Source organism: Lepisosteus oculatus, chromosome 15, assembly GCF_040954835.1.
Source record: "Lepisosteus oculatus isolate fLepOcu1 chromosome 15, fLepOcu1.hap2, whole genome shotgun sequence".
NCBI lineage: Eukaryota > Metazoa > Chordata > Actinopteri > Semionotiformes > Lepisosteidae > Lepisosteus > Lepisosteus oculatus.
In genome coordinates, this window is record NC_090710.1 from 1,726,910 (window position 1) to 1,751,857 (window position 24,948).

The 24,948-nt window shown below is 39.6% G+C and overlaps 1 protein-coding gene across 1 annotated transcript; it reads left to right on the plus strand.

Moving 5' to 3' along the window:
* Positions 1–442: 442 nt before the first annotated feature.
* On the plus strand, positions 443–20,247 carry LOC102694377 (butyrophilin subfamily 1 member A1-like). The gene is made up of 10 exons (XM_015363539.2): positions 443–759; positions 1,348–1,422; positions 2,799–3,146; positions 3,490–3,771; positions 9,010–9,117; positions 10,832–10,858; positions 11,115–11,141; positions 18,130–18,156; positions 18,508–18,534; positions 19,302–20,247. Exons 2-10 carry the CDS (start codon positions 1,350–1,352, stop codon positions 19,829–19,831), a joined length of 1,449 nt encoding a protein of 482 aa, XP_015219025.1. The 5' UTR covers positions 443–759; positions 1,348–1,349; the 3' UTR covers positions 19,832–20,247.
* Positions 20,248–24,948: the final 4,701 nt, after the last annotated feature.

Here is a 24,948-nt window from a genome sequence, read left to right on the forward strand (position 1 = left end):
CCAGTCAGGGGCCCTTGATCAATCTGGGCCCCTAGGCTACAGCCTATGCTAGCCTGTTCATTAATCTGCCCCTGGCTGGAATGACCATCAGTATACTGTACATTAAGGACAACATACAGTAGCTGCATGTATGCTGAGCACCAGAGTAGCTGGTAAAAGATGGGCATGCTGAATTTGTCACTGAGGTACATGTACAGGTCAGAAGTCATTGGGAAGTATTCAGCTGCAGACAAATACCTCACATCAAGATGTGCTACTGTTTGGTGGTATTCTGGCAACATTGACAAATATGCACATCTGAGGAGAGGTGATTTTCTATTAGCTGTGGGTCTGTGTATTAGATGTCACCCCTTTTGGAGATGCACAAATTTTGGTCTGGTCAGAAATCATACTTTTCGCTGTCCTGCTCTGCACTAAGCCAATTTGGAAAGAGGAAGTGATCTTTAAAAATAGCATTAGCAAGGACGCAAAAGCGAACAAAGAACGGTAATTTTCTATTAGCTGTGGGTCTCTATATCACAATCCACCCAGTTTAAAGGATGCACAACTTCTTTGTCATTCATGTAACTTAACCCTGTCTAGTTTTTTTTTTCCTTGAGGCATAGGTTAGGAAGACTTTTATTTTGAAAGGTAATGCGAATAGGAAGTCAGTTCTTGTTGCCAACGTTCAACGCTATTCACAGGCTGCAGATTCATAACTGGGTATCGTCATTCTGGTGCCACCGGAAAGGGCTTTACAGTTTTCTTTCTGAGAAAACGGTAAGTGCAAATAACACATTTCGTTTAACAGTTTGTATTAAATATTTTTATAAATTTATTTTCTATATAACGTATACGATTTAGACCAAAGTAAAAACGCAGCGGCAACGCATTGGTATTTGGCTTAGATGACATGAGACTGTGTCCAGCACAGTTATAATCATCCGCCAACACTCGCACACTACACTATTATATTTTAAGTGCGACAATAAGAGTCGAATTGGGCAGCTTCCGATGTCCTGAATAAACTGAGTGCTTCACAGCTGTTTTTTAAACAGCCTTTGTTAAAGGGTAGACAGTCTAATTCTATCTCACCACACGAATACCCCAATAAGCAAATTGGATCACTACATTGGACCTGACTGATGCTTATTTCCACATTCCAGTCTGAATCATTTTACCTTATAGACATTGCAGAGAAGAATTAAAAAAGTCAAACAGAATGCTAGAATATATCCAAGTCTATAGTGTAAAACAAATTATGTAAATCTTGTAGGATGCACTAAAATGAGTCTATTTAGAACATAGACCATTTAGTGACCATTTGTTCAATGATAAAGTTTGACCACTCAGAGTTTTTTTTTTTAGAAATGAAGTCTGACCAATTGAAGTGGCTTCATGTGACTTTTCTGCTTGTCCACCAGTGTTCTGTGTCACAATCAGGTACAGTGACTGTTATGGATCAAAACATAAGTTGCAAGGCAAAAGTCACCTTCTCCAGTGGTGTGGTCTTTGAACCTTGCGGATTAGCATTCTTAATTTTTGTTTCTGCATACCCTGTGAGATCATGTGACATTAATACTGTGTTATCTTTTAAGATGCTATTGTGAACTGTATAAAAAACCTTTTAAAATGGTAAACCAGTGAAGCAAGCCTGAGTTGATAGAAATATCTCATGGCCCAGTGACTGAGGACAGGCAGAATGACCATGGACATTATGTTTCTCCAAAATAAAGATTTGGTTCCTCATGGATTTAACAAGGAGAGCTACTGCTTCTACATACTGGAGCTGGTATATTCAAAATAACACAACCGATTTTCTGCTTTGGTTTAAAGTTATTCTGCAAATGTGGCTTAAGTTATTCAAGTGGAACCAAATCTTTATTTTGGAGGAATATTGGCATTAAAAAACAAGAACATGTGTTCACATGTTTAAAATAGATGTGTGGTGCAACCTAAAGGCTGAAATTAATGGTAAGAAAATGTAGTTTGGCATTTCTGTTATGCTTGGTTTTTAAAGAGGGCAGGGCCCTTTGTGTCCTAAGCACCCAATTGACCCCTGTGATGCCTCAAAGTACAGCATCTTGAAAAATGAGATGCAGAAATATACAGTTGTGCCGTCCACATGGTCATTAATTTTATGACCCTTGTAAAGAGACACCAAACGATAACCACAAAATAACTAGCGAGGCATATCTTTCCTCCAGAATGCAAACTGGGTTCAACCTGTAAATACCAGTGGTATATGTGTGGGGTATACTTCTGCAGGGCACAATCTCAGTTGGTCCTGGGTGGTAGAGGTATATACAGAGTAAACAAAGCTGAGAAAAGAGAGCATTGGGATATTCAACACAACTTATCAAGTTAGGAGGACTTGATCAATCAACGAGAGTTCTGTAGCAACTGGACACTCCTTCTCAGACGATCACCAAACCACCAAATCAGCTGGTCATCAATTAGCCAGTATGCATGTCTGTGCCACACTCATTGACACCCGTTAAGGTGGTATATTACACAACTGTAATTTTCTATAGTAAGCAATTCTGAGGTGTTTTTCCAAGACACTGTTGGCATGGTGCCTATGCTCCAAAACCACTCAAGTGTGCCATGGCCAATCATGACAAAACAATTAATCAAATAATAGCAAAAAACAATTACCCAAAACTTATGTACCTTTCTAAAATCATACAAGCATTTAGACTGATACTGTAAGTGTCTTATGCAAGTTGTATTACTATATTGTACTTAAATTGTTTTCTTTATATTGACATGCACGGAAAAGAAAAACCACCATTAACCCTGTGTTGTTCCCCTTTCAGATACGTTTCGGGTGTTTGGACCATCTGCTCCTGTTGTTGTTTTCCGTGGTGAAGACACTGTTCTACCATGTTACCTCTCACCCAACATCAGTGCTGTGAACCTAGAGATCAGGTGGTTTAGAGAGGATTACACAGCCCCTGTTTGTTTATACCGATATGGCAGGTATAATTTTAACAACCAGATCACATCCTACAGGGGGAGGGCAGAGCTTTTCCCAGAGGAATTTAAGAAATCTAATGTGTCATTAAAACTGAAAAGTGTGAGACATTCCGATCATGGACTGTATAAATGCATGGTTAAATCTCAGCAGTGGTATGAAGAAGCTAATATTTACCTGGCTGTTAGAGGTAAGTGTCCTATCATGCTTTTAAATATCATAAAGTTTATTAATATTCGTTTTTCGGGGTAGTTTCCAGGAGAATGCCAGTATTACAGCGGTGATCAGTTAGTTAAATGCAGTAATATGGTTTTACACCTTAATGGCTTTAAACTGTTCTTATAGCCTGACAAGGAAACTAGTTGGGTTATGCTTAAAACAATTTTACCCATTTCACATGTTACACATTTTGTTGTAAAAGGGCACAGCAGCTAACATTAACATTTCTGATGTTATAGCAGTTTGGAAACATGTAGTTTCAGTGAATGACAAGACTTGTTCTAGAGTTTACATCTGTTAACTATTGTTCACAGCCCTGGGGACACATCCCTCAGTTTCTCTCCTTCCACCTGGAAGGGAGCAGTCACAGCTGCTGTGCCGAACAGAAGGGTGGTACCCTGAACCTGTAGTGATCTGGACAGACAGGGATGGAAACAACGTTACTTCACTCTCCACCACTACTGCTAAGCAGGACAGTCAAGGCCTCTTCAGTGTCAGCAGCTACATCCCAGTCAATCAGGAGTCTACTGTCTTCTCCTGCATGGTTAGAAGTCCGCTACCTGAACCAGACTGGGAATCTCAGCTTTATATATTTGGTGAGTTCTAAGGATTAACAGTCTCTTGACACCTAGGGGTACTGCAGCTATTGCAGTATATAATAAAAAGGTAAGAATCATTAAATAGTCCTATGTTGCCTTCAGTTTTTTTTAATTACTATGTCTTTGAATTTCCATAATTAAACATGATTGTTTTCTATTATTCCGTCATACTCTCTTATGACAGTCTTTATTATCCCCAAAAGGAAATTTGTTTTACAACTGCAGACGATATAAAGAAAAAAAACAAACAATACACATAACAGTGTATAAGTAAGGTTATAAAGGAACAAGCAATAGGTTTATTCCATGCTAAAAAAAAAGAAGAAAGAAAACACAACGTTTTGGCCATGGAGCCTTCTTCAGGTGTGAGAAAGACAAGGCAGTAAGCAAAGGTAATGTAGCAGGAGAACAAAAGCTGGGAGAGAGGAGGAGCGAGGGGCAGGAGCAGGGGACAGAAAGAGAGGACAATCATGAGGTTTGAAGTCAGGAAACAATGGGCTTGGAGAGATATTTAATCTTCACAGCCTTAACATGTTCTCTGAAGCGGTCTCCAAGTCTCTTTCCTGTTTCTCCAATGAAGATGCCATCTGAGGGATCCGGAATTGTCCTGAGGGACCTTGAATGAGTGTGGTGTTAGATGTATAGGTGGTACAGTGAGCTCTGTTGCAAGGGAAAGTACCTGTTGTGGATGGTTGCTGAGGGTGGTCAAGGGAGCTGTGAACAAGAAGGTTGCGCAGATATGTGGTCAGCGATATGAGATGATGGGGCAGTCAGAAAAGAGGGCCCCAATGGAGGGATCATCCTGTAGGATGGAAAAGTTGTCGTTAATAGTCCTGGGATAGAAAGTGTGTTGGTGTGGTAGGGAAGCACCAAAGGAATGCGGTTTTTACAATGGGAGTTCCTGCTTGAGTTGGTGGTCCAAGGGGTGTTTTTGACTCGGGCAAGGGCCCTGTCAATAACACTGCTGGGGTATTCTCTGTTGATGAAAAAGGAGTACATTTTGAGGGCTTGGTTCTGGAAGTCAATGTCGTTGCTGCATAATTGTTGTAGCCGAAGGAACTGTGAAAATGGGAGAGAGTTTTTTGGGGTGTTTGGGGTGAAATGAGCTATACAGGAGATAGCTGTGTGAATCCGTTGGTTTGTAATAGACCGAAGTGGAGAGTCGGGGGTAGTTGATGGAGAAGCTGATGTCTAGAAAAGGAAGAGTTGTGGAAGATATGTTAACCGTATATTTGAGGGACGGGTGGAAGTTGGTGAAATGATGCAGAAAGCACTCAACCTGGCCGTTGGAGCATGTGGCGGCACCAACGCAGTCATCGGTGTATCACTTGTAGAGGTCAGGGACATAGCTAGTGTAGGAAGTGAAGAAGCGTTCTTCTACCCAGCAGACAAAAATATTGGCATAGCTGGGTCCCATTCTGGTGCCCATGGCAGCTCCACTGACCTGTTGGTAAAAGAGGTTATTGAATGAGAATGCATTCAGTGTGAGGACCAATTCTGCAAGGCATACCCAGGTGTGGGTGGGTGGATCAAGCACTGTGCATTTGTCCAGCGTGTGCTTGAGGGCTGTAAGGCCGTCATTATGGGGAATGACGGTGTAAAGAGATGTGATGTCCATGGTAAAAATGTAGCATTTGGGGCCCTGAAATTGGGAATCATTAAAAAGTTGGAGCGCATGGTTGGTGTCCTTGGTGTATGAGGGAAGACCTTCAACCAGCGGTCTCGTGAGGCTGAGATGTAAGTAGTCGGACAGTTGCATGCTGATAACAATGGGGCGTCCAAGGGGTGTCCGGTTTGTGGATTTTGGGGAGGACGTAAAATTGAGATACCTGTGGATGTTCAATGATGAGCCGGTTTGCCTCCTGGGGGAGCTCCTTACTGCTGATAAGAAGGGAGATGATGGATACCACTTCCTTATGGCAGTCAGTGGTAGGGTCCTGTTTGAGAGGGAGGTAGGCAAAAGTGTCAGTTGTCTAGAGGCTTCAAAGATATATAGATCCTTACACCACACCACAACAGCGCCTCCTTTGTCCTCATAGAAAACATTTCCACTTGTGGCCCATGGGATAATGTTATTCCTGAGATGTCACATGCAACAGCAGTTGTCTGTTTTTGAATCACACTCAAACCAGGTCAGGAGTAATGACCCCAAGCCAGTGTCAGATTTCTACATTTCTGAACCCTTCACCGGTTAGCTAACTAATTTTCACCTGTTGTATCTATAATAATGGTGACCTTTAATTGGCTCTAGTGGCAGTTTGACTGATAAACAGGAACGTCGGAGAATGGTCGTCCACAGTGGTTACTTTCAAACCACTTTCAAAACTAATATTTGAGGTACAAACCGGCAGTAAATCTTACAATATGCCCCTTGTTAGGAACTATATGATGTGGATGTCGTATCTGAAGTTCTCACATAACCAGCAGGCTATTGCTGAGTGCAGGGCCGGCCCTGGGCAAAGGAAACTGGGCGACTGCATAGGGCCCCAGGCCACCGCAGGGCCCCCTCCGTGTTCAGTACAACATGTTGTTACAAATGGGAGTTTCGAAACTAAACCGAGTGGTTTAGTCAATAAGTGAAATAATTATTCAAAACCCCAATTTGTACGTGATTTATAACGATTATTACCCGAATGGCTGGTATAACTAGAAACACGTGAATTCTTAATTCTCTGGCACAGCTTTGTTGATAATCCAGTAATAATCCAGGCTCACTTGGTTAAATCAAATATTACAATAAACTACACAAAACATACAACACACAAAGTTATATTATTTACAGTATTTACAGACGATACATTTGAGAGGCCTAACTGTCACGTTCATAAACCCCTCCTCTTAAGGACACTCCAGCCCTTCCTTGTTTTCCACTCATCTCCCACACCTACTCCCTGTTCCAACCCCCCTTTCAGTTCTCCTTAAAAGCCAGGTGCTCACTCTATTCCGGGCTCGGCTCTGGTTTCCACACCAGGCGAGTCTGGGACTTGGAAGCGCCTGGTCCCGTTAAAGGTTTTATTTTCTGTTCCTGTCCCCCACTGGTTCCGATCCGGTTCCCGTTTTTAAATCTTGTTTGTCTTGGATATACCGCCCGGTTTTGGACTTTTGCCTTCGTTTGGATTCCACCTTGGATTTTCTCCTGGATTGTTTGCCTTGGCCACACCTCCCCCGAATACCAGCGCACGAAGGACACGCCCCCTGTTTTCATCTCTGTATCCTGCATGACTTTTTTCCCTGTGTTTCTTCACTTTTCCCTGGATCGTGTCATCCACATAGGGTCCGGAAAGAACTGTTCATTACACTAACATTCTGGTCACCCAGAAAACCCCAGACTAAGCACTAAACTCTTAATATGGCTACAGAGGCCACACAAGAGATGGGCTGCCTTCTAACTAAATACAAAGCAACCTGCAGTTAAATCTCTCTCTCTGCACCCTGGATGCTACAAAATAAATGGGAGCCTATACCCCTTTCCATAAAATGCACCCTAAGCAGGAGAGACGTTTCTAACTGAGGTATCCTTTACCTATGAAACCCAAGTTCTCTAAAAATACAGAAAAGCACGTTCTTTCTAACAAGGTTTGAATACTTAGCTCCAGTCAGGTGTGATTTGGATGATCAAGAAGTAGGGGCTCTCGCCTGGCGCAAGCTTTAATTCACAGCTCCTCTGGTCTCCTCTCTCTTCTCCGTGCTCTCCTTGTTTCTTCCATCTCCCCCCCTCTTCCTTCCTCTGTGCTCTTAATGTGATCTTATATTGTCTCTTTCTGTGCTGCTTCTTGCCAAACATTAATCCACAACTTGCCTAGGCATACTTAGATAAACTTTACTATTGTTTCTGCTCAATGGACCCTCCCAGACCTCATCAAAACTCCTCTCTGCTTTGAAGTTAGAAGTATTTACTGTACTCTTCCCGGTGTCACAAGCTTTATCTAAAATCAGACACTTCTCAGTCACCCAAAGCTGTAACAATATTTGTTTTAATCAGCAATTTCAAACCTGAGCGAGTGAGTGCGTGAGTGCCTCTTTCTGTTGCTTTCTTTACGTTGATTATGTTAATGGAAGCCTAATAAAAAATGACCAGTAATAATCAAATACATGATATGTTTCTGAAGCGCAGAAAGGAAGAGCGGGCTAAGCCAAATCAAGTCATTGCAAAAATGCAAAATAGACAGAAATATTAGAAATGTATTTCATTTGGTTTTGAGTTTGTCAGATCCATGTAACTAGAGAACAGTAGACATGCCACCTTTTCTAGCTAGATAATACTACTTCCTAGAGTAGTTTATTACCATACTGTATGTACAGTACACGTGCATTAAAATTCTTAATCGCGCTGATCTCTCAGGACATACACAGTACAACAGACAACACTACACAATGTAGACAACAATAAATATGTTGTGGAACAATAAATATGTAGTGGTGAGACAAAAAAACATGGTAGAACATGCAAAATGTGTTTAGTGCAGATGTGTATTGAGGCTCTGCAGTCAGCTGTTGAGGATGCGCACTGCAATGGGACAGAAGCTGTTCTTGAGTCTAGTGGTCCAGCTTTAACAGTGCGGTACCCGCTTGCCAGAGCACAGGGGGAGAACAGTTTGTGGCCGGGATGGCTGGGATTCTGAATGATGGATTGGGATTTATTGCGGCAGCAGATGGTGTGTATCTCACAGATTGATGGTCAATCACATCCTATAATCCTCTGGGCAGTTGCCACAACCCTTTGTAGTGCATCTCTGTCATGCATGGTACTGTAGTATTGTTATACCACACAGTGAGGACACTAGTGAGGAAGCTTTCTATCATGCTGCTGTAAAAAAAAAAAAATTACAAAGGTTTCAGTGCAGTACTTTGAAGGTTATGATTTGCTATAATTTTAAAGTAAATCTTATCTGGGGTTCATCGTTATTTATTGATATTGATGTTCCTATTTATTACTTTCAATGTTAAAATAAGTTATCTTTATAAAAAGTGTACTTTGTGTTATTTATTAAAGTTATTATGTGTTCTTCACAGCTGGTTTATAACAGTTTTGTAGTTATATAATTAATATACTGTAATTAGTTGTTCTAAACAGTAAATTAAATTTTGGGGTGGGAGCTGATATTAGTAGTATAAGTACAGATTCAGATCTGTAGGGGCCCCTTTCCAGGATCTTGCCTAGGGCCCCCAAAAAGCTGGGGCCAACTAACTTACTGTACCTCTACTGTGAGCTAAAGTACCTCTGTTTTTTCCCAGGTGAAAGTTTCTCAGCACACAGTGGATTCATGGTGGCTTTCTTTTTGATACCAGTTGCCTCTGTTGTAGCAGTGGTACTTCTGGTAATCCAGTGGAAGAAAATGAATGGTATGTACTCATGTCTGTTTATAATTTAACCGCTGTAGTGGCTGCAGTATTAGCTGAACATGCTGACAGACTAAACAAGTACCAGTTGGGAGGTGATGTGTTTGAGTAGATTGGGTGTGTAAAATAGGAGTTTCTCAGTTCTCACTGTAATCCTTGGCCTGCCCGGAGCTGCTCATAAGAGAAAGCAGTCCCTTGGCTGATGTTCATTGCTGATCTTTTAAGTATCAGCTAATAAACTCAGCTTGACTGAAAACCTGTTGACACATTGCCCCCCAGGGCTAGAATGGGGACCCCTGGAATAAATTGGGTTATTCTGACTTTCCAACATGGGAAAAGTGACTCTTACGTGTTGGCATGTTCACATCACACCTCAAAACTTACAGATGTAACAGGGTCTAATATATAGCAAGCAGGTATTTTGCCATTTTGTCTGAATTATTCTTTAACAGAAACAGTCCTGAAACTGAAATACATAGCAAATGCACTCCATGGTGTTTGTTAAAATAACATCACATGTGATGTTGAATAGATTAGGTTACAGTGGTTCAAGTAGGTAGCTGCGTCAGCATAGGTAGGCTGCAAAGGAACAAATAATGGTTTATTCCATGGTGAAAAGAGAAGAAATGAAACACAATGTTTTGGATGTGTTCTTTGGATGTGAGCCTTCACAGCCATAAAATTGAGTTTCCTTTCTTCTCTTTTCAGCATGGAATAAACCTTTAACTTGTTCCTCGATTAGGTTACTATTGAATTATGGTGAATGTCAGAATTTAAACAGTAAATCAGTTGAGAAATATTAAGAATGTGTGTAAGCTATTCTAGTGAATTCTAGTGAATCTAATTTTACATTTTTGAAATTTTTGTGAATAAAATGTGTGTATTATTAAACAAATAATTAAAACCTTTCCAAAATGTGGATAACCGTCCTAATGTTATAATGTAAGCCTGTTCCATGCCCAGAATTCTGGACATCAGATCCAATGGGAACCTTACATTTCTCCCTGTTTGGGGAGCACTTCACACCACATAAACTCAGACTCAAGCAGGATTCAGCTCAGAAGCTTTTATACTGTAGGAGCCTTATGTTTACAAACAGGACTAGGTAATTTCAATGTTTATATTTGTGTTCAGATTTTTATATGAAACATCACATTAAGAGACAGATAAAGGCGACTGTATTCCTCTTATTTATGTACCCAACTTTGCCTTACATTGACCTGTTTTCAATTTCATCACCACAAAAGATTGTGAAACAGCTGATCTTGACTACACTTGATAACTAAATTTGTTAACTGGTTTGTCATGCTTTCAGTGCAGAAAGGTAAGTAGATTATGATAAAAAGAATAGGTACAAAAATTGCCAAGCTACTGTATATTGAGAATTAGTTTGGAAACAGTGTATGGTGTTATACGAAAACAGAAGAGGCATACTATGGTTTTTTTTTCTCCAAATATTGTGATTATAATACTAGTTGAGGAGTGGGAAACGTGGTATTTAAACTTTTAAACATAGAGTACAAATGTTTGTGTATTTATTTAAAGGAGATATTACCAAAGAGTTTGTGTTTGTTCCATTATTCTTTAAAGGTAATCCACTCCTTTTCTCCTTGCCTGTTTCATATTCTTATCTAAATATAACAGGAAAAGCAGTTTTCTAGTGTAGTGAAATGTGCTGATGGCAGTAATTTGTTTCCCTCCTTGTGTTTCTTTACAGAAAATGAGAGAAATGTGGAATATAAAGGCAAGTAAATGATCATTATTGTCTGCAGCTGCTCTGTATTCTTTCCTAATAGATTTAAAGAGCATTACTCAAGCCTTTTCTGACTTTTATAGTAATGTGTTATGTGCAGAAATTAACATCTTAAACACTGTTAAAAATCGAATAATAATTAAAATCATTAATGTAATATCTTAAACAATGGTGTGATGTAAGGTTTTGCTAAATCAGTTTTCAGAACTTGGATCTTTGAGTGTGATAAGTATTTTCTTGTCCACAGCTATTCCTTTACTGCGTAGAGAACTTGGTAAGTGATGTTTTAATACAAAGAAAAAACACAAATGTATCTTGTACTGTTGTGTAATGATATCTGCTGTAGTTCTAAAAACCTGTTTGCATAGGTATTTTTGTGTAGGAATTTCATCGATTTTTATAGTAAGCAAAGATACACCTAAGTATATGTTGTTAAGGTTGGGGGCTCATAAATGGGAAGTTATACTGTAGGTATAAATGAGTACGGTGCAGACATTTTATTCCCATGCAAGCTGCTTCACTCATAAAATGTCCCTGTATAAATGGGTAGAAATATAAGTAGCCCAGGTTTAATACAGCCTTATATCCCTCGGGAGGGGGATCAGAATACCTCCTGGGTATCCCTGCCTGTCGTAAGAGGCGACTAAAAGGGTTGTGTCAGGAACGGCATCTGACGTAAAACCATCTTGCCAAAACCATGGTTGCAAAGAACACAAAGCACATACCGGATCGGTCGGGGCCCGGGTTAACAACGTCCGCCATTAGTGCTGTGTCCCAACAGGGTACTAATGGAAATTATGCTACTGTGGGGAAAACTGTAGAGTGGGGGCTACAGAAAAGAAACAAGGTGAAGGGGCCTGGAAGGAATGTTAAGTCAATGAGAGTGGGGAGTTGGAATGTTGGTACCATGACAGGGAGAGGGAGAGAATTGGTTGAAACTATAGCAGGGAGAAAAGTGGAGATCTTGTGTGTGCAAGAAACCAAGTGGAAAGGAAACAGCTCAAGACACCTAGGAGAGGGATACAAGATTCTATATGCTGGAAAGAGTACAAAAATTAATGGAGTGGGTGTGATAGTGTGCAAAGACCTAGCAGACAAGATAGTGAGGGTGGTTAGACACTCAGACAGGATTATCAATGTACAGGTGGGTTTTGAGAGTGGTTTGTGGAATATTATCTCTGTATATGCACCACAGGTAGGAAGACCATAGGAGGAAAAGGATAGCTTCTTGGAAGATCTCGAAGAAGTGGTTAGCAGAATCCCAGGAAATGAAATGGTGGTAATTGGAGGAGACTTCAATGCACATTTAGGAGAGAAATGCCCAGATTATCCAGATGAACATGGTCAGAGAGGGCTAGGAGAGAGAAATGAAGAAGGAGGAAGGCTACTAGAAATACTCCAAGCTCTTGAATTGTTTGCAGTGAACACAGGGTTCACGAAGAATTATGAGCAAAAGGTGACATACAGGAGTGGAGGCCATGATACCCAAATAGACTACATATCAGTGAGAAGAATTGATAGAGCGAAAGTCCAAGATGCTAAAGTCCTGCCCTATGAGGGTGTTACCAGAGAACACAGGCTACTGGTGATGGACATCACAATATTGAAGGAGTGAAGAATAAGGCAGAGGAAACACCCAGCACAAACAAAAGTGTGGAAACTGAGAGAAAACAAAGTAGATTTCAACAGGCTGGTGAGAGAAATGAAAAACAACACATAGGAAACAGAGGAGCCTTCAGTTGAAGAAGAGTGGACTGAGATGAGCCACATCTTAGAAGAGGCTGCTACCAGGGTTTGTGGAAAGACAAGAGGAGGCAGACCGAGGGAAAATGAAGAGTGGTGGTGGGATATGGAAGTTCAGGAAACACTGAAGGAAAAGAAAAAAACATACAAGGCACTGAAAGATGGCACTGGAGAATTACAAGAATATAAGAGACTAAAGAAGGTGGCAAAAAGAAGTGTAGCAAGAGCAAAGGAAAGAGCCTGGAAAGAATGGTATGAGAAACTTGAAACAAAGGAAGGAGAGGACCAAATATACAAGATTGCTAAACATAGAGCGAGACAGAAAAAAGATATTATCCGGGTGGATAGGCAGAGTCTTGATTAAAGAAGAACAGATCAAGCAAAGATGGCTGGAGTACTTCAAAAATCTGTTAAATGTAGAAAATGAGAGGGAGAACCTAGTGGAGGCAGACGTAGTGTGTGGACCAATCCAAGAAATTTCAGTAAAGGAAGTGACAGAAGCTATCAAAGAGATGAAAGTGGGCAAAGCAACTGGACCACCAGGAATAGCAGCAGAACACTTTAAGAATCTCGATAAAGAGGGGATTCAGTGGCTGAAGAGATTGCTAAACAATATTGCAAAGGATGAGAGAATTCCAGAAGAATGGACAAAAAACAGTATGGTTACCATCTACAAGGAGAAAGGAGACCCAATAGAGTGTAAAAATTATAGAGGAATAAAACTTCTGGAACATGGATTGTAAATCCTGGAAAAAATTCTGGACAAGAGACTCAGGAAGATAGTCAGGATCCACAACTCACAATTTGGATTCTCAGTGGGGAAAAGCACAACATATGCCATTTTTGTGATGAGACAGTTACAGGAGAAGACACCAGAGAAAGGGAAAAAGCTGTATGTGGCCTTTCTGGACTTGGAGAAGGCATATGACCGTGTGCCCAGAGAGGTGGTGTATTGGTGCTTGAGGAAGAAAGGAGTACCAGAAAGCATGGTGAAGTTAGTTCAAGCAACCTATAGAGATGCAACTACGAAGATGATAACACAACGGGGAGAGACAAAAGAGTTTGAAATCACAGTTGGAGTACACCAAGGATCAGCACTAAGTCCTTTCCTTTTCATATTGACACATTGACAGAGGAGGTAAGAACAGAAGTGCCTTAGGAACTCATCTTTGCTGATGATGTGGCACTGATGGCAGTTTCAGAAGTAGAACTACAGGAGAAAGTGTTCAAATGGCAGAGGAGTCTGGAAAAGGGTGGACTGAAAATGAATGCAGAAAAATCTGAAATAATGGTAATGGAGAGAAGAGGAGATACTATGACCAATGTTGAGGAGACAAATGGAACAAGTTGATGGCTTTAAATACCTTGGATCAAAACTGGTAAAGGGAGGAGAAACACTGGAGGCAGTAAAACAAAGAGTGAAAGCTGGATGGAACAAGTGGAGAGAAATAACTGGAATAATCTGTGACAGGAAAATTTCTAGAAAGTTAAAGTGCAAAATGTACAAGACTGTGATTAGACCTGTCCTACTATATGGAGCTGAATGCTTGGCTGTTGGAAAGAGGGAAGAGAACTTGATGAGAAGAACTGAAATGAGGATGTTGAGATGGATTCTGCAGATTTCAATGAAGGATAAGATCAGAAATGAAGAAATCCGTAGACGATGTAGGGTGGTGGATGTGGTTGAGAAGATGCGAGAGGCGAGCTTACGGTGGTATGGACATATCATGAGGAGGGACATTGAGGAAGTAACAAAGAGGGTAATGGAATTTGAGGTGGAAGGTAACAGAGGAAGAGGCAGGCCTAGAAAGAGATGGATAGATTGTGTGAGAAAAGATATGGAGGTATGTGAAGTGAGTGAGGAAGATGTGCTCGACAGAGACAAGTGGAGAAGAGCAACCAAAGCAGCTGACCCCAGGACAGTCTGGGACTAAGGCTGTGAAAAAGAAGAAGAAGAAGAAGAGGTTTAATACAGCCTTAGTACAAATTAATTGAGCCTCACAATTTTATTTTCATATTTTGGCATGTTTTCATAGCATTCCAATGGCAGATTAGAAGATATTTTGCACTTTTTGTTCTTCAGTTGTTTTGGGCCTTTTTTAATGGAAGATTGTATGGATTGGCACCAGTTGTAAATAAAAAGAAATTGCTATTGCAGAGATATTATAGACACATATAGACACAAACACTGACATGCACATACTCACTCTGGGTCCAGTTTTTTTCAGAGGCCAATTAACCTACTGGAGCACCTGGAAAAAAAAACACGAAAATGGGAAAAACATACAAACTCCACACAGATTGCATCCCAGGTTTGGAATTTTGAGCCAGGGCCCCAGCATTGCAAGACTGCTAAGCACTGCGCCACCACCAACATTCAATATCATTAACACTACTAACAATCATGTCCATGTAATTACATTGAAATGAGGGAAATCGTTAGTCGTTCTAAACTGAACAGAATTCCGCAGTTTTAAATCTGAAATATGTTCTGAATATTACTGAACTGGACTAGTTCATAAAAACATTGGATTGTTTTGTGTTTTTTTGCACTGACATACTTAAGAAATACTCCACGTTAATGACTGTAAATATTTCTATACTGTTTGTGAGCGTGGTCAGCTGGCAGGATGGTGTTATGACACAGCACTGAGCTGGTAAAGTGCCGCAGCGCGTACTGTACAACAGGCTAAGGAGTCCACTTGGTCCTGGTGTCGTGGACTTTTATCGAAGAAGAGCCAGGAGAGGTATTCTCATTCACTCAGTAAGGTCTTTATTCATATTGCAATATGGGAAAAAGCCATCACCCGTCTGTGCAGAGAAGTGAAAGCTGATTCAAAAGCAAGCAGGGAGAGCCCTTGTTTTATATCTTTTTTAAGATGATGCCACACTTCAAGGACAGGCAAAGCAGTAATTTTCCATTCCTTATAGGTTTCTGCTTTAAGCAAAGAAGAGCAGTTATTCAGATAGTTTCTCATACTCCTTTCTTCAAGAAGCAGAGATAAACATTATTAAAACATCCCGTGCCCTTCACGAGTTGGGTGCTTTCACACTTTGTTCCAAGTATCCAGCTGCTTCTGCAGCACAGCTCTGTCTATAAACAACATTTTTAGGATAAAACACCTTTTCTCAGTAACTTTCCATTACACTGGTTAATGCAAGCGGAAAGGCAAGAGCTTGGGCTGAGCTGTGCAGGGAGACAGAAGAGGGGTGAAACAAGTAATGCGCTGTGCACGCAAAAACTGGACAAATTGGAGAGACATTGTTCAGGTAGACGGAAGATGGATGAAATGGAGAATGCACTTTGTAGTCTGGCTGAAGATACGATACAACTGAGCAGGGAACAGGGAAGCTGCATAGTCCCGCGGGTCTAGCTGGTTGCTGTGAAGTGTAGCAGCTGTGGAACAGGGGGATCCAGCTGCTGTGCCGATTCACCTTGAGACTGGGCTCAGGTAGTTGGACTGATTCAGACAGATTCCTTGTTGTTCTGATGAGCTCTTTAGTGCAAGGAGCACTTCCCTTGGTAGGAAGCTCAATAACAGAATGTGTGCTTATGGACAGAGCCGGGTTTAAGTTATCCTGGAGCTGATGAGATAATTACCTGTTAAGTGGAGGCAGGTAGCACGGACAGTTTGCCCAACCAAGTTCTCATGGCACTGGGAAGTGAGAACAGTTTTATATCAGCATAAAAATGGATGATTTTGTTTGTGGAGAAATGCCGTTGAGTAGAGCATTTTTGTATTGGTAAAAGTCTGAATAGTTACGTTTTTTATGTAATTGACAAATTGTATTAGGGTCTGAATCATTACTATTGATTGGGAAGCCTAAAACTCATCTCAACAGTACACAGTACACTTCTTACAAATGCCCAGTTAGAGGTAAGCTTTTCTCTACTTGTTAACCACTACTCGATCCATGTGCAACATTACATTGAACTCCCATGGGTTTTGAATCAAGACTCAGTCTTTTATTAGGGACTTTATCAAAGCTTTCTGGTAGTCTAATATATAGATATAGATAAATAATGTTGAATGCTTTAGTTTCATCTGCTGTTCCTTTTCATTGAAGAATTCTGGCAAGCAGGATGTTTCCTTTTAAAATTCATCTGGACTCTCATAAAATGAATTTTTGCAAGAATTCTTCTTTTGTAATTATGGAACACTCACTATCAACTTCAAAATTTTCATTGTGACAAAATCAAGACTGGTTGATCTATAGTTTTCTGTACTAGTTAGTTTTTTCTAACTTGTGTAACATTTGCAATTTTCCAGTCTCAGGGTAAGGAATCTTAGCCCATTGCTCTTTAGGATTCTTATATTATTAATTTAAATTTTGACTATGTTTAAAAGCTAGTTAAAATTGCATATGACACAAAAATAGGGGGGTAGCAAGTCCAGAAATAGCTACCAAAAGGGAAAGAATTAAGGGAATTATAAAAATATAGTCAATTTCATGGATTGGGCAGACAACATGTGCAATATGAAGTAGTTCAGGTGGGTGGCTGCGTCAGCGTGCGTAGGCTGCAAAAGAACAAGTAATAGGTTTATTCTATGCTGAAAAGAGAAGAAAACACAATGTTTCGGCTCCGCGACAGAAACGTTGCGTTTTCTTTCTTCTCTTTTCAGGATGGAATAAACCTATTACTTGTACATGTGCAATATATTGTACTTCTCTTTCACAATCAATCACAAATATAAATTACATGCAAATCAAATATACCAGTTTTGTGTTGATACAAAAACCTAGCCATACAGCACGACTTGCTGTTAATATTTGGGCTAGGCGTTAGCAAGAGACAGATGTATGTGTACTTTAGAAAATAATGTAAAGAGTTACAAAAAGAACCTGTGCTACATGGATCAGTTAAACTAACCTGAGAGTTTTACTCTGAAACGTGTAACACTTCTACAATTTTTTAAGTTACAAACTACAGTTGTGACACTCTGTTGGGTGTGCCATAACAGGATAACCTTTAAACTAGTCGGGTCCAGGACAACAAAACTATATCAAACAGCAAAACAGAAGAGCTTTTGTAGTCTTCTGTTCTTTACAGTCATAACTGGAGTACAAAGATACTTACCAGTTTTCCAAACTCTTTTCTCAAGAATTCTCACAAAACATTGTCTCAGTCTCTGAAAGAAATAGAAATCTCAAAACTTAAGGACAACCCAACATCTCAAGAACAGTCCTTTCTCCTGTTATTTTGCATACAGAGGTTCTTCCCTCTCTTTCCAGGCAGCAGATATCATTGAACCTGGATTTTAATTTCTTACCGGACCATTTGTCTTCCCACAACTGGTCAGTTGGCTAAGTTCAGCAGCAGCTCATTCCCCAGAGGTCTGATGAAAGTGTTCCAGACAAGGCCGCCATCTTCACACAGTTAACAAACCCTCCTCCTTCTGCTGGCGACTTCTGTGTAACTCCACTATGTGTCCTGAATAGAAGCCCAGTTATGCTCATTGGAAATGTAGGGCTGTATGCAATGAAGTTCTTATAATAATGTTCTTTTATCTTTACAGGTGCAGAGAGACCTATCCCTAAATCAGGTCTGTACCCTGTATGGATAACAGCTGCAAATGTTTCGATCCCTGTTATTAGCACTGAAAATGATGTCTTTTTTTAGTCCAAAATGTAAAATCTTCATGTGATTGTATATTCACAGTGTACCTGGACTGAACAATGCCTATTCAAACTACTTTAGTTCTGTCAAGACCGTTACATTGTATTCTATGACTTAATTTCAGAAATCTTATAATTGTCCTGAAGTTTATTTTCAGTTGAAATCTGTTCTGGAGCAAAAAATTGTTAATGTAGGCACTTTAGAATATGTCTCAGTTTGGTTTAACTGATACATAGCTAAATAAATATGTTTAATACTTTCTGTGTTTGTGTTCTAGAACGACAGTGGGTGCGCAGTGCAGCAGGCAAGTCTTTCTGTTGATAATAAATGCATGATATAGTCTATCGCAGAGTTACTTCAAGTAATGCTGGTCTCCATCTGTACAGCTGGAGCAACTGAGATGAAGCAGTGAGCCATGCTCAAACTGACACCAGGACCAGTTTTTTACAAAAGCCAATTCACCTACTAACAGGTCTTAGTGGGAGGACAGCAGAGCACCCAGAGGAAACTCATGCAAGCACAGAGAGAACATGCAAACACCACACCAACAGCTCCCCAACAGCTTGAACCCAAGAGGCCAGTACTGTGTGGCAGCAATACTAACCACTGTGCCATTCTGCCACCCTTCTGTTACAGTGGATACGGTTACTACTAAACTAATACATTTTGAGAAAGCCTGTCACTAATTTGGCCTCCAGCTGGACTGACTGCACCTAAGCATACAACTAGGTGACAAAACAGCTCAAAGGGGTGGACATATCCCACGCCAAAGTGTGGCTTATCCAGCCATTTCCAGAAATATATTTTTCCACTAAAAACCCTTGACACCTGAAAGCTTTTTTTATTGTTTCACTGATATGGGGGATAGATATGTAGTTTGGCGTGTATATTTTTAATTTGTTGAGAATAGACAGAGGGGGAGAAAAGTATCCTGTGATATCACTATTTTAGGTTTAAATGCTTTCGTATGTCCTGATCTGTTAAAAAAAGGAAGTGTTGGGCTTTACTTCTGACTCAGCTGTTTTTGTTTCACTATCAAATTCTTCACTCTAACCTCCCTCCTGTCTGCAGGTTCCTGTCACCTCACACTGGACCCTAACACAGTACATTGCCTGCTGTCTCTGTCTGAAAAGAACAGAAAGGTGACAAGGGGAGAGAAGCAGCCATATCCTGATCACCCCGAGAGATTTGACTTCTGGCAACAAGTGCTGTGCGGCGAGGGACTGACTGGGCGCTGTTACTGGGAGGCTGAGTGGAGTGGAGACTGGGCTTATATTGGAGTGACATATAAAGGAATAAAGAGGAAAGGAGAGGGTGACGACACTCACCTTGGGCACAATGACAAGTCTTGGTGTTTGCAGCGCTGGGGTTCGAATAGTTCAGCTTGGCACAATAACAGTAAGACTGACATAACTGTGCCACTCACCAAAAAAACAGGAGTTTATCTGGACTGGCCAGTCGGCACACTGTCATTTTACAGTGTCTCTCCTGAAATAATGATCCACCTGCACACTTTCCACACTGTTTTCACGGAGCCCCTCTACCCAGGGTTTAGAGTTGTTGGTCTTGGCTCCAATATGTCTTTGTGTCAGCTGGAATAGCCGTCTGTGCCCTTCAGGAATTCTTCTGTCCTCTGCCTGTTATTATGGAGAGGTGAGGGACTTCATTGAGCTCTGTGGAACTAGTGATGTTATTGATTATGTGTTTTATTGTATGTATATGCATATTGTTCAAAATAATTGAAATAAATGTATTTAAAAAACTAGTTGTTTGAAACTATCATGAAACTACTGAGTGTGGCCAAGGTCTCACTATATAAGGTTGTATACCTGGTCTTGTTTGGTCGGTTTGTGAAAGCTGCTGTTACATTTGGGTTTATTTACTGTGAACAGATTCTGGGTTTTTTGGTGGCTATGTATTAACTGGGTCAGACAAGAGTGGTCTTGTCCATCATAGCTTAATAAAGAATGGTTTCATTGTGTGTGTTGCATAAATAAAAAGATGGTCGTCTTGTTTATTGGATTGCCTGTTGCATATCTTGTATGACAAACTGATTTTTTATAAAATGATCCATCAATTAACGTTACATAATCAATACTTAAAACTCTCTTACTCCTCTTTAACCTCTTGTAAAAAGCGGACATAAACAGAACTATTGTCTTGACTCCACATGGCACAGAGTTTAGACTCCAGGTGTTGAAAATAGTAATTATAATTATAACAGTTCAGGTGGGTACACAGCTGAAACGTTGTGTTTTCTTGCTTATTTTTTTCAGCATGGAATAAACCTATTACGTGTTCCTTTGCATAACTATAACAGGCCATGTTTCCCCTACAGCTCCATTGTTCACACCCACACACAAACAGTGTCTCTTCTACTCAAACCCTGTTTCTTCTCAGCAGCAGAACACTGCATGTCATAATCTGCCGGTGTGTTTAAAATAAGATCACTTTATTGTCCATATACAATTTCTTATATTAGGAATTTATTTTTGCTCTCCATGAGACGCACACACAGGGAGAGAAGCTTGGTGTTAGAGTACAGGGTCAGCCATTTACACAGCGCCCCTGGAGCAGTTGGGGTTAAGGGCCTCACTCGGGGGCCAAATGGAGTAGGATTCCTCTGCCAGCCACAGGCGTAGATCCTTAGCCACAGAGTCAACACCCTGCCCTTACTTAACTTCACTAATAACACTGCACAATATGGGCCGGTAATACAAGTTTTGTGCAGAGGGTAATGTACAGTAGCAGAAGGACCACTTCTTTATCCCATAAAATGCTGGACATGATCTTGCCAAATTCCATTGCTAGTGGAATGGAATTTCTGCAAATGCTTCAATTTTAATCCTGGGCCCTACGATGAACCCACACTTCATAATCCGTGTTCCGTTTTGACACAAACCCTGCATAATAGGTGTTGATCTTGCATGTCACACATCTGCCAGAATGTTTTGAGACTCCAAGGTGTCCTAAATCAAAGTGTTCCTGTCCTGGTCCTGGTGACCTACACACTTGCCTGATTTTAATGAAACTCTTAGCTAAACTATGGATCCTTTATTTCACTCAATACTATGATCATTTAAATCTCTTTGACTGATTCCAGCCTTTAAAATTCTTGGGAGGTGCATTGTAACTATTAATTATTGCATTTTATAATTAATATACAATTCCTAACTTCTGAGTAAAAGAAAAGTTTACAAATGTTTCAGTCACATACATTTTTGGTTCAATTAACTCTTCAATTTATTAATTATGCTTGACTGGAATGTAAACGAATATGAATGTGGTTCTCCAGGTCATAGTTAGTTTCCTAGAATTTCCTGTTCTAGAAAATAGTACAGAAAAATAGAGTCTTTTGTAAGTTCTTCCATGTTGCTTTAGCCACCAGACATCATCAAGTCTTCTATGGTTGTTTTTATTATACTGTTTGTTGTTTGATTTATTCATCTTCTTAGTAGTTAACACATAAACTTCTAGTGCATTTGTATTCTTTTCTTCTTTTCTAAACCTTATTTCCTTTTACTAATTCTGCAAAAGTTCCTCGTAGAACACAAGTCTGGAATGGAAACCAGTGCTGTAGTATTACCTGCCAGCAATGCCAACCACTGTGCCAGCGAATAGTGAAAATACACATCAAAGTCATTAGGTAAATAAATCAAATCAATCTAAATGTATTTCTTGAGCAAAGGGTTCTAAAGAAGGCTAACAGCATTACAGTATGTGCTACACAACCCCTCATCTGAGAATTTACACTATTCTCATCTAGAAGATGCCTCTTTGCCCCAAAATGTAACAGAAATAGACTTGGAAATCAACACATCTCAAATCAACATCTCATCGCAACCTTATATAAGTAAGGTAAATTAATCAATAGTACAGTAGAATAATATTATTTATAATTATTATTTATATTAAATTAAATTTCCTGAAACTTGTTATAGAAATAATAATAAAAAACTTTATTTTATATAACACCTTTAAAGGTGGCTTCTCAAAGAGCTTTACAGGATGACAACAACAATAAATAAGAAGAATACACAAGATAAAACACAATTACAATATATAGAGGAGACCGTGGATGGTGGTACTAAGAAAAGCAGGGGGGTGAAGAATGGAACCAGTGAAGTAAAGGCTTTTCTGAAGAAGAGGGTTTTGAGTCTGGATTTGAAGGAGTTTAGAGAAGGTCACTCTCTGATATCCTTGGGGAGAGAGTTCCAGAGTTTGGGAGCGTAACAGGAGAAGGCCCTGTCACCCATACAATGTAGACGGTCTTGGGGGACAGTAAGGAGAGCAGAATTAGAAGAGCGAAGGTTGTGAGGTGGGGAATAGGGCGATAATAGTTCAGACAGGTACTGAGGTGCCAAGCCATGCCGAGCCTTATAGGTGAGCATGAGGATTTTAAAGTCTACACAGAATTTGACCGGAAGCCAGTGCAAGGACTCTAGGATAGGAGTAATGTGAACACTTGCACTAGACCTGGTCAGGATTTTGGCTGCTGAATTTTGGACATACTGCAGTTTGTTCAGAGTAGATTTAGATACCCCAGCGAGTAGAGCATTACAGTAGTCAATTAGAGAGAACACAAATGTGTTGATCAGCTTTTCAGCCACAGTTAGTGATAGCATAAGGCGTAGTTGAGCGATATTTCTGAGGTAAATAAAAGATGTTTTGACAGTATGCTGTGAATGTTAAGCCAGAATCTAATATAACCCCAAGTTTTTCAATTTTGAGTGAAGCTCAAGTACAGAACCATCTACAGATAGGGTTACAGGACTGGCTTTATGAAGTTGATGGGGGGTGCCAATAAGCATGACTTCAGTCTTGTCGCAGTTAAGATGAAGGAAGTTTTGAGTCATCCAAATTTTTATGTCAGAGATGCAATTAGATAGAATAGAGACAGCCACATCAGTGTCAGGTTTGGTATGGATGTATATTTGAGTATCGTCAGCATAAAAAGAAGTATTGAGCCCTGAGGAACACCAGACAAGTATTGAGCCCTGAGGAACACCAGACTAAACAAGACCAATTAGTAAACCCTTCCTGAAGATTTCTTTTTGTATTGTGTTGGAATGTACCACGAAGTAATTTTCCCCTAGTTGATAATAAAGCCTGGAAGCCTAGAGCAGTGAAACATGAATCAGAGGACACAAATGGAAACTCTGAAAGTATTTTTAAAAACCAAGAAGCGGAGGTATTTTTCCACCCAAATTATTGTGGTAGTATGGAACAAGCTACAAAACAGTGTTGCTCAAGTCACTTTTCTCCCTTCTTTCAATAAACTGCTGAATAAGATACTTGGGAAAATTAGCTATTAACTACCAAATAATCTAGATGAATAGTTGATCTAGATCTAGTTGAATAGCTTCCTCTCATTATAACCTTTCTCAAGTTCTTTACTGCGCATTCTGTGTCACCTAGCGGCCTTGGGTGTTACTGCAGGTAGTGACAGAATATTAATTATGCAAAGGAACAAGTAATGTTTATTCCATGCTGAAAAAAAGAAGAAAGAGAACACAACGTTTCGGCCGTGGAGCCTTCTTCCACACCTGAAGAAGGCTCCACGGCCGAAACGTTGTGTTCTTTTTCTTCTTTTTTTCAGCATGGAATAAACCTTTTACTTGTTCCTTTGCAGCCTACGCATGCTGACGCAGCTACCCACCTGAATATTAATTATGCAGATGAACTGCTGAGAAATAACTACAGAAGCAACCACCTTGTGGTTATTTTTGAATGGTGTGTTTTCTATTGACAAAGGTACTATTAGTGGTCTACCCACAGCATTTTTAAATTCTAATTTAAACTAAACAAGATACACTATAATTTATTTAAACTGCTGAACATGTATTTTTAATCCAGATCATATGTAGTACTTGCATTTGAAGCTGAGTTTGTAGTGTTATGAAGGTGTCTTTTTAGATAGGTTTAATTTCAACATATGGCTATCTGTATTTAAAAACTGAAAATTGTAATTAAAGACACTGTCAACACAAATGCTGATTTTATTACAGTACTGGTTATATGTGTAAACTGCAATGCATTATATGGGTGATTTGACGGCAATAAGATGGTGGCTTTATCCTTATTTTGTATTGCAAAAACAAAAATATATATAATACACATAAAAGTACGTATAACATCATCGAGAATACATAATTCAGTTGCATTTTACCAAATAAAAAAGATTAAGTAAAGATATGATACGTACAGCTTTCACGTTTAGTCTGGAGATATCCGCCCATTTCTATTTTAAATTGTTTAAATGTGGGTCTCTTTCCATTTTATGTTTTTATATTTTTATTATATTTTTGTATTTATCAATGTGATTAACATTAAAACATGAAAGTAACGTAACATCTATTTCTCTAAAAGAAATGTCAATATCAGTATCCTTAATATACAATATAATTTTGTAGACCACAAAATCTGTTTAATTACACATTTCACCATCAACATCAATTAATTGTTTTACCCAGATGATACCAGTTTAACATTTAAGTTTTCAAAGAACTTTAAGGTTTTATTTCTATACACTTCTTACATACTTCTTGATAAAAATTCTCTTAAATAATTCTGCATGCATTTTATCTTAAAAATAGAATGATATGTTTAGCATTTTGGTCCTATTCTGCTTTTGTTCGACAAATAATATATTTTTAAGGTAATGGGGTTTATTCCTCCAAATAAAATACAAAAGTTTAAAGTTGTTAGCTTCATCCTC

Excerpts from the sequence above, each read along its gene's own strand:
- LOC102694377 (XM_015363539.2), top strand. The coding sequence starts at position 1,350 with ATGAAGTCTGACCAATTGAAGTGGCTTCATGTGACTTTTCTGCTTGTC. Across the intron at positions 1,423-2,798 it reads GTGTTCTGTGTCACAATCAG|ATACGTTTCGGGTGTTTGGA; the intron begins GTACAGTGACTG and ends TTCCCCTTTCAG. Across the intron at positions 18,535-19,301 it reads GTGGGTGCGCAGTGCAGCAG|GTTCCTGTCACCTCACACTG; the intron begins GCAAGTCTTTCT and ends TCCTGTCTGCAG.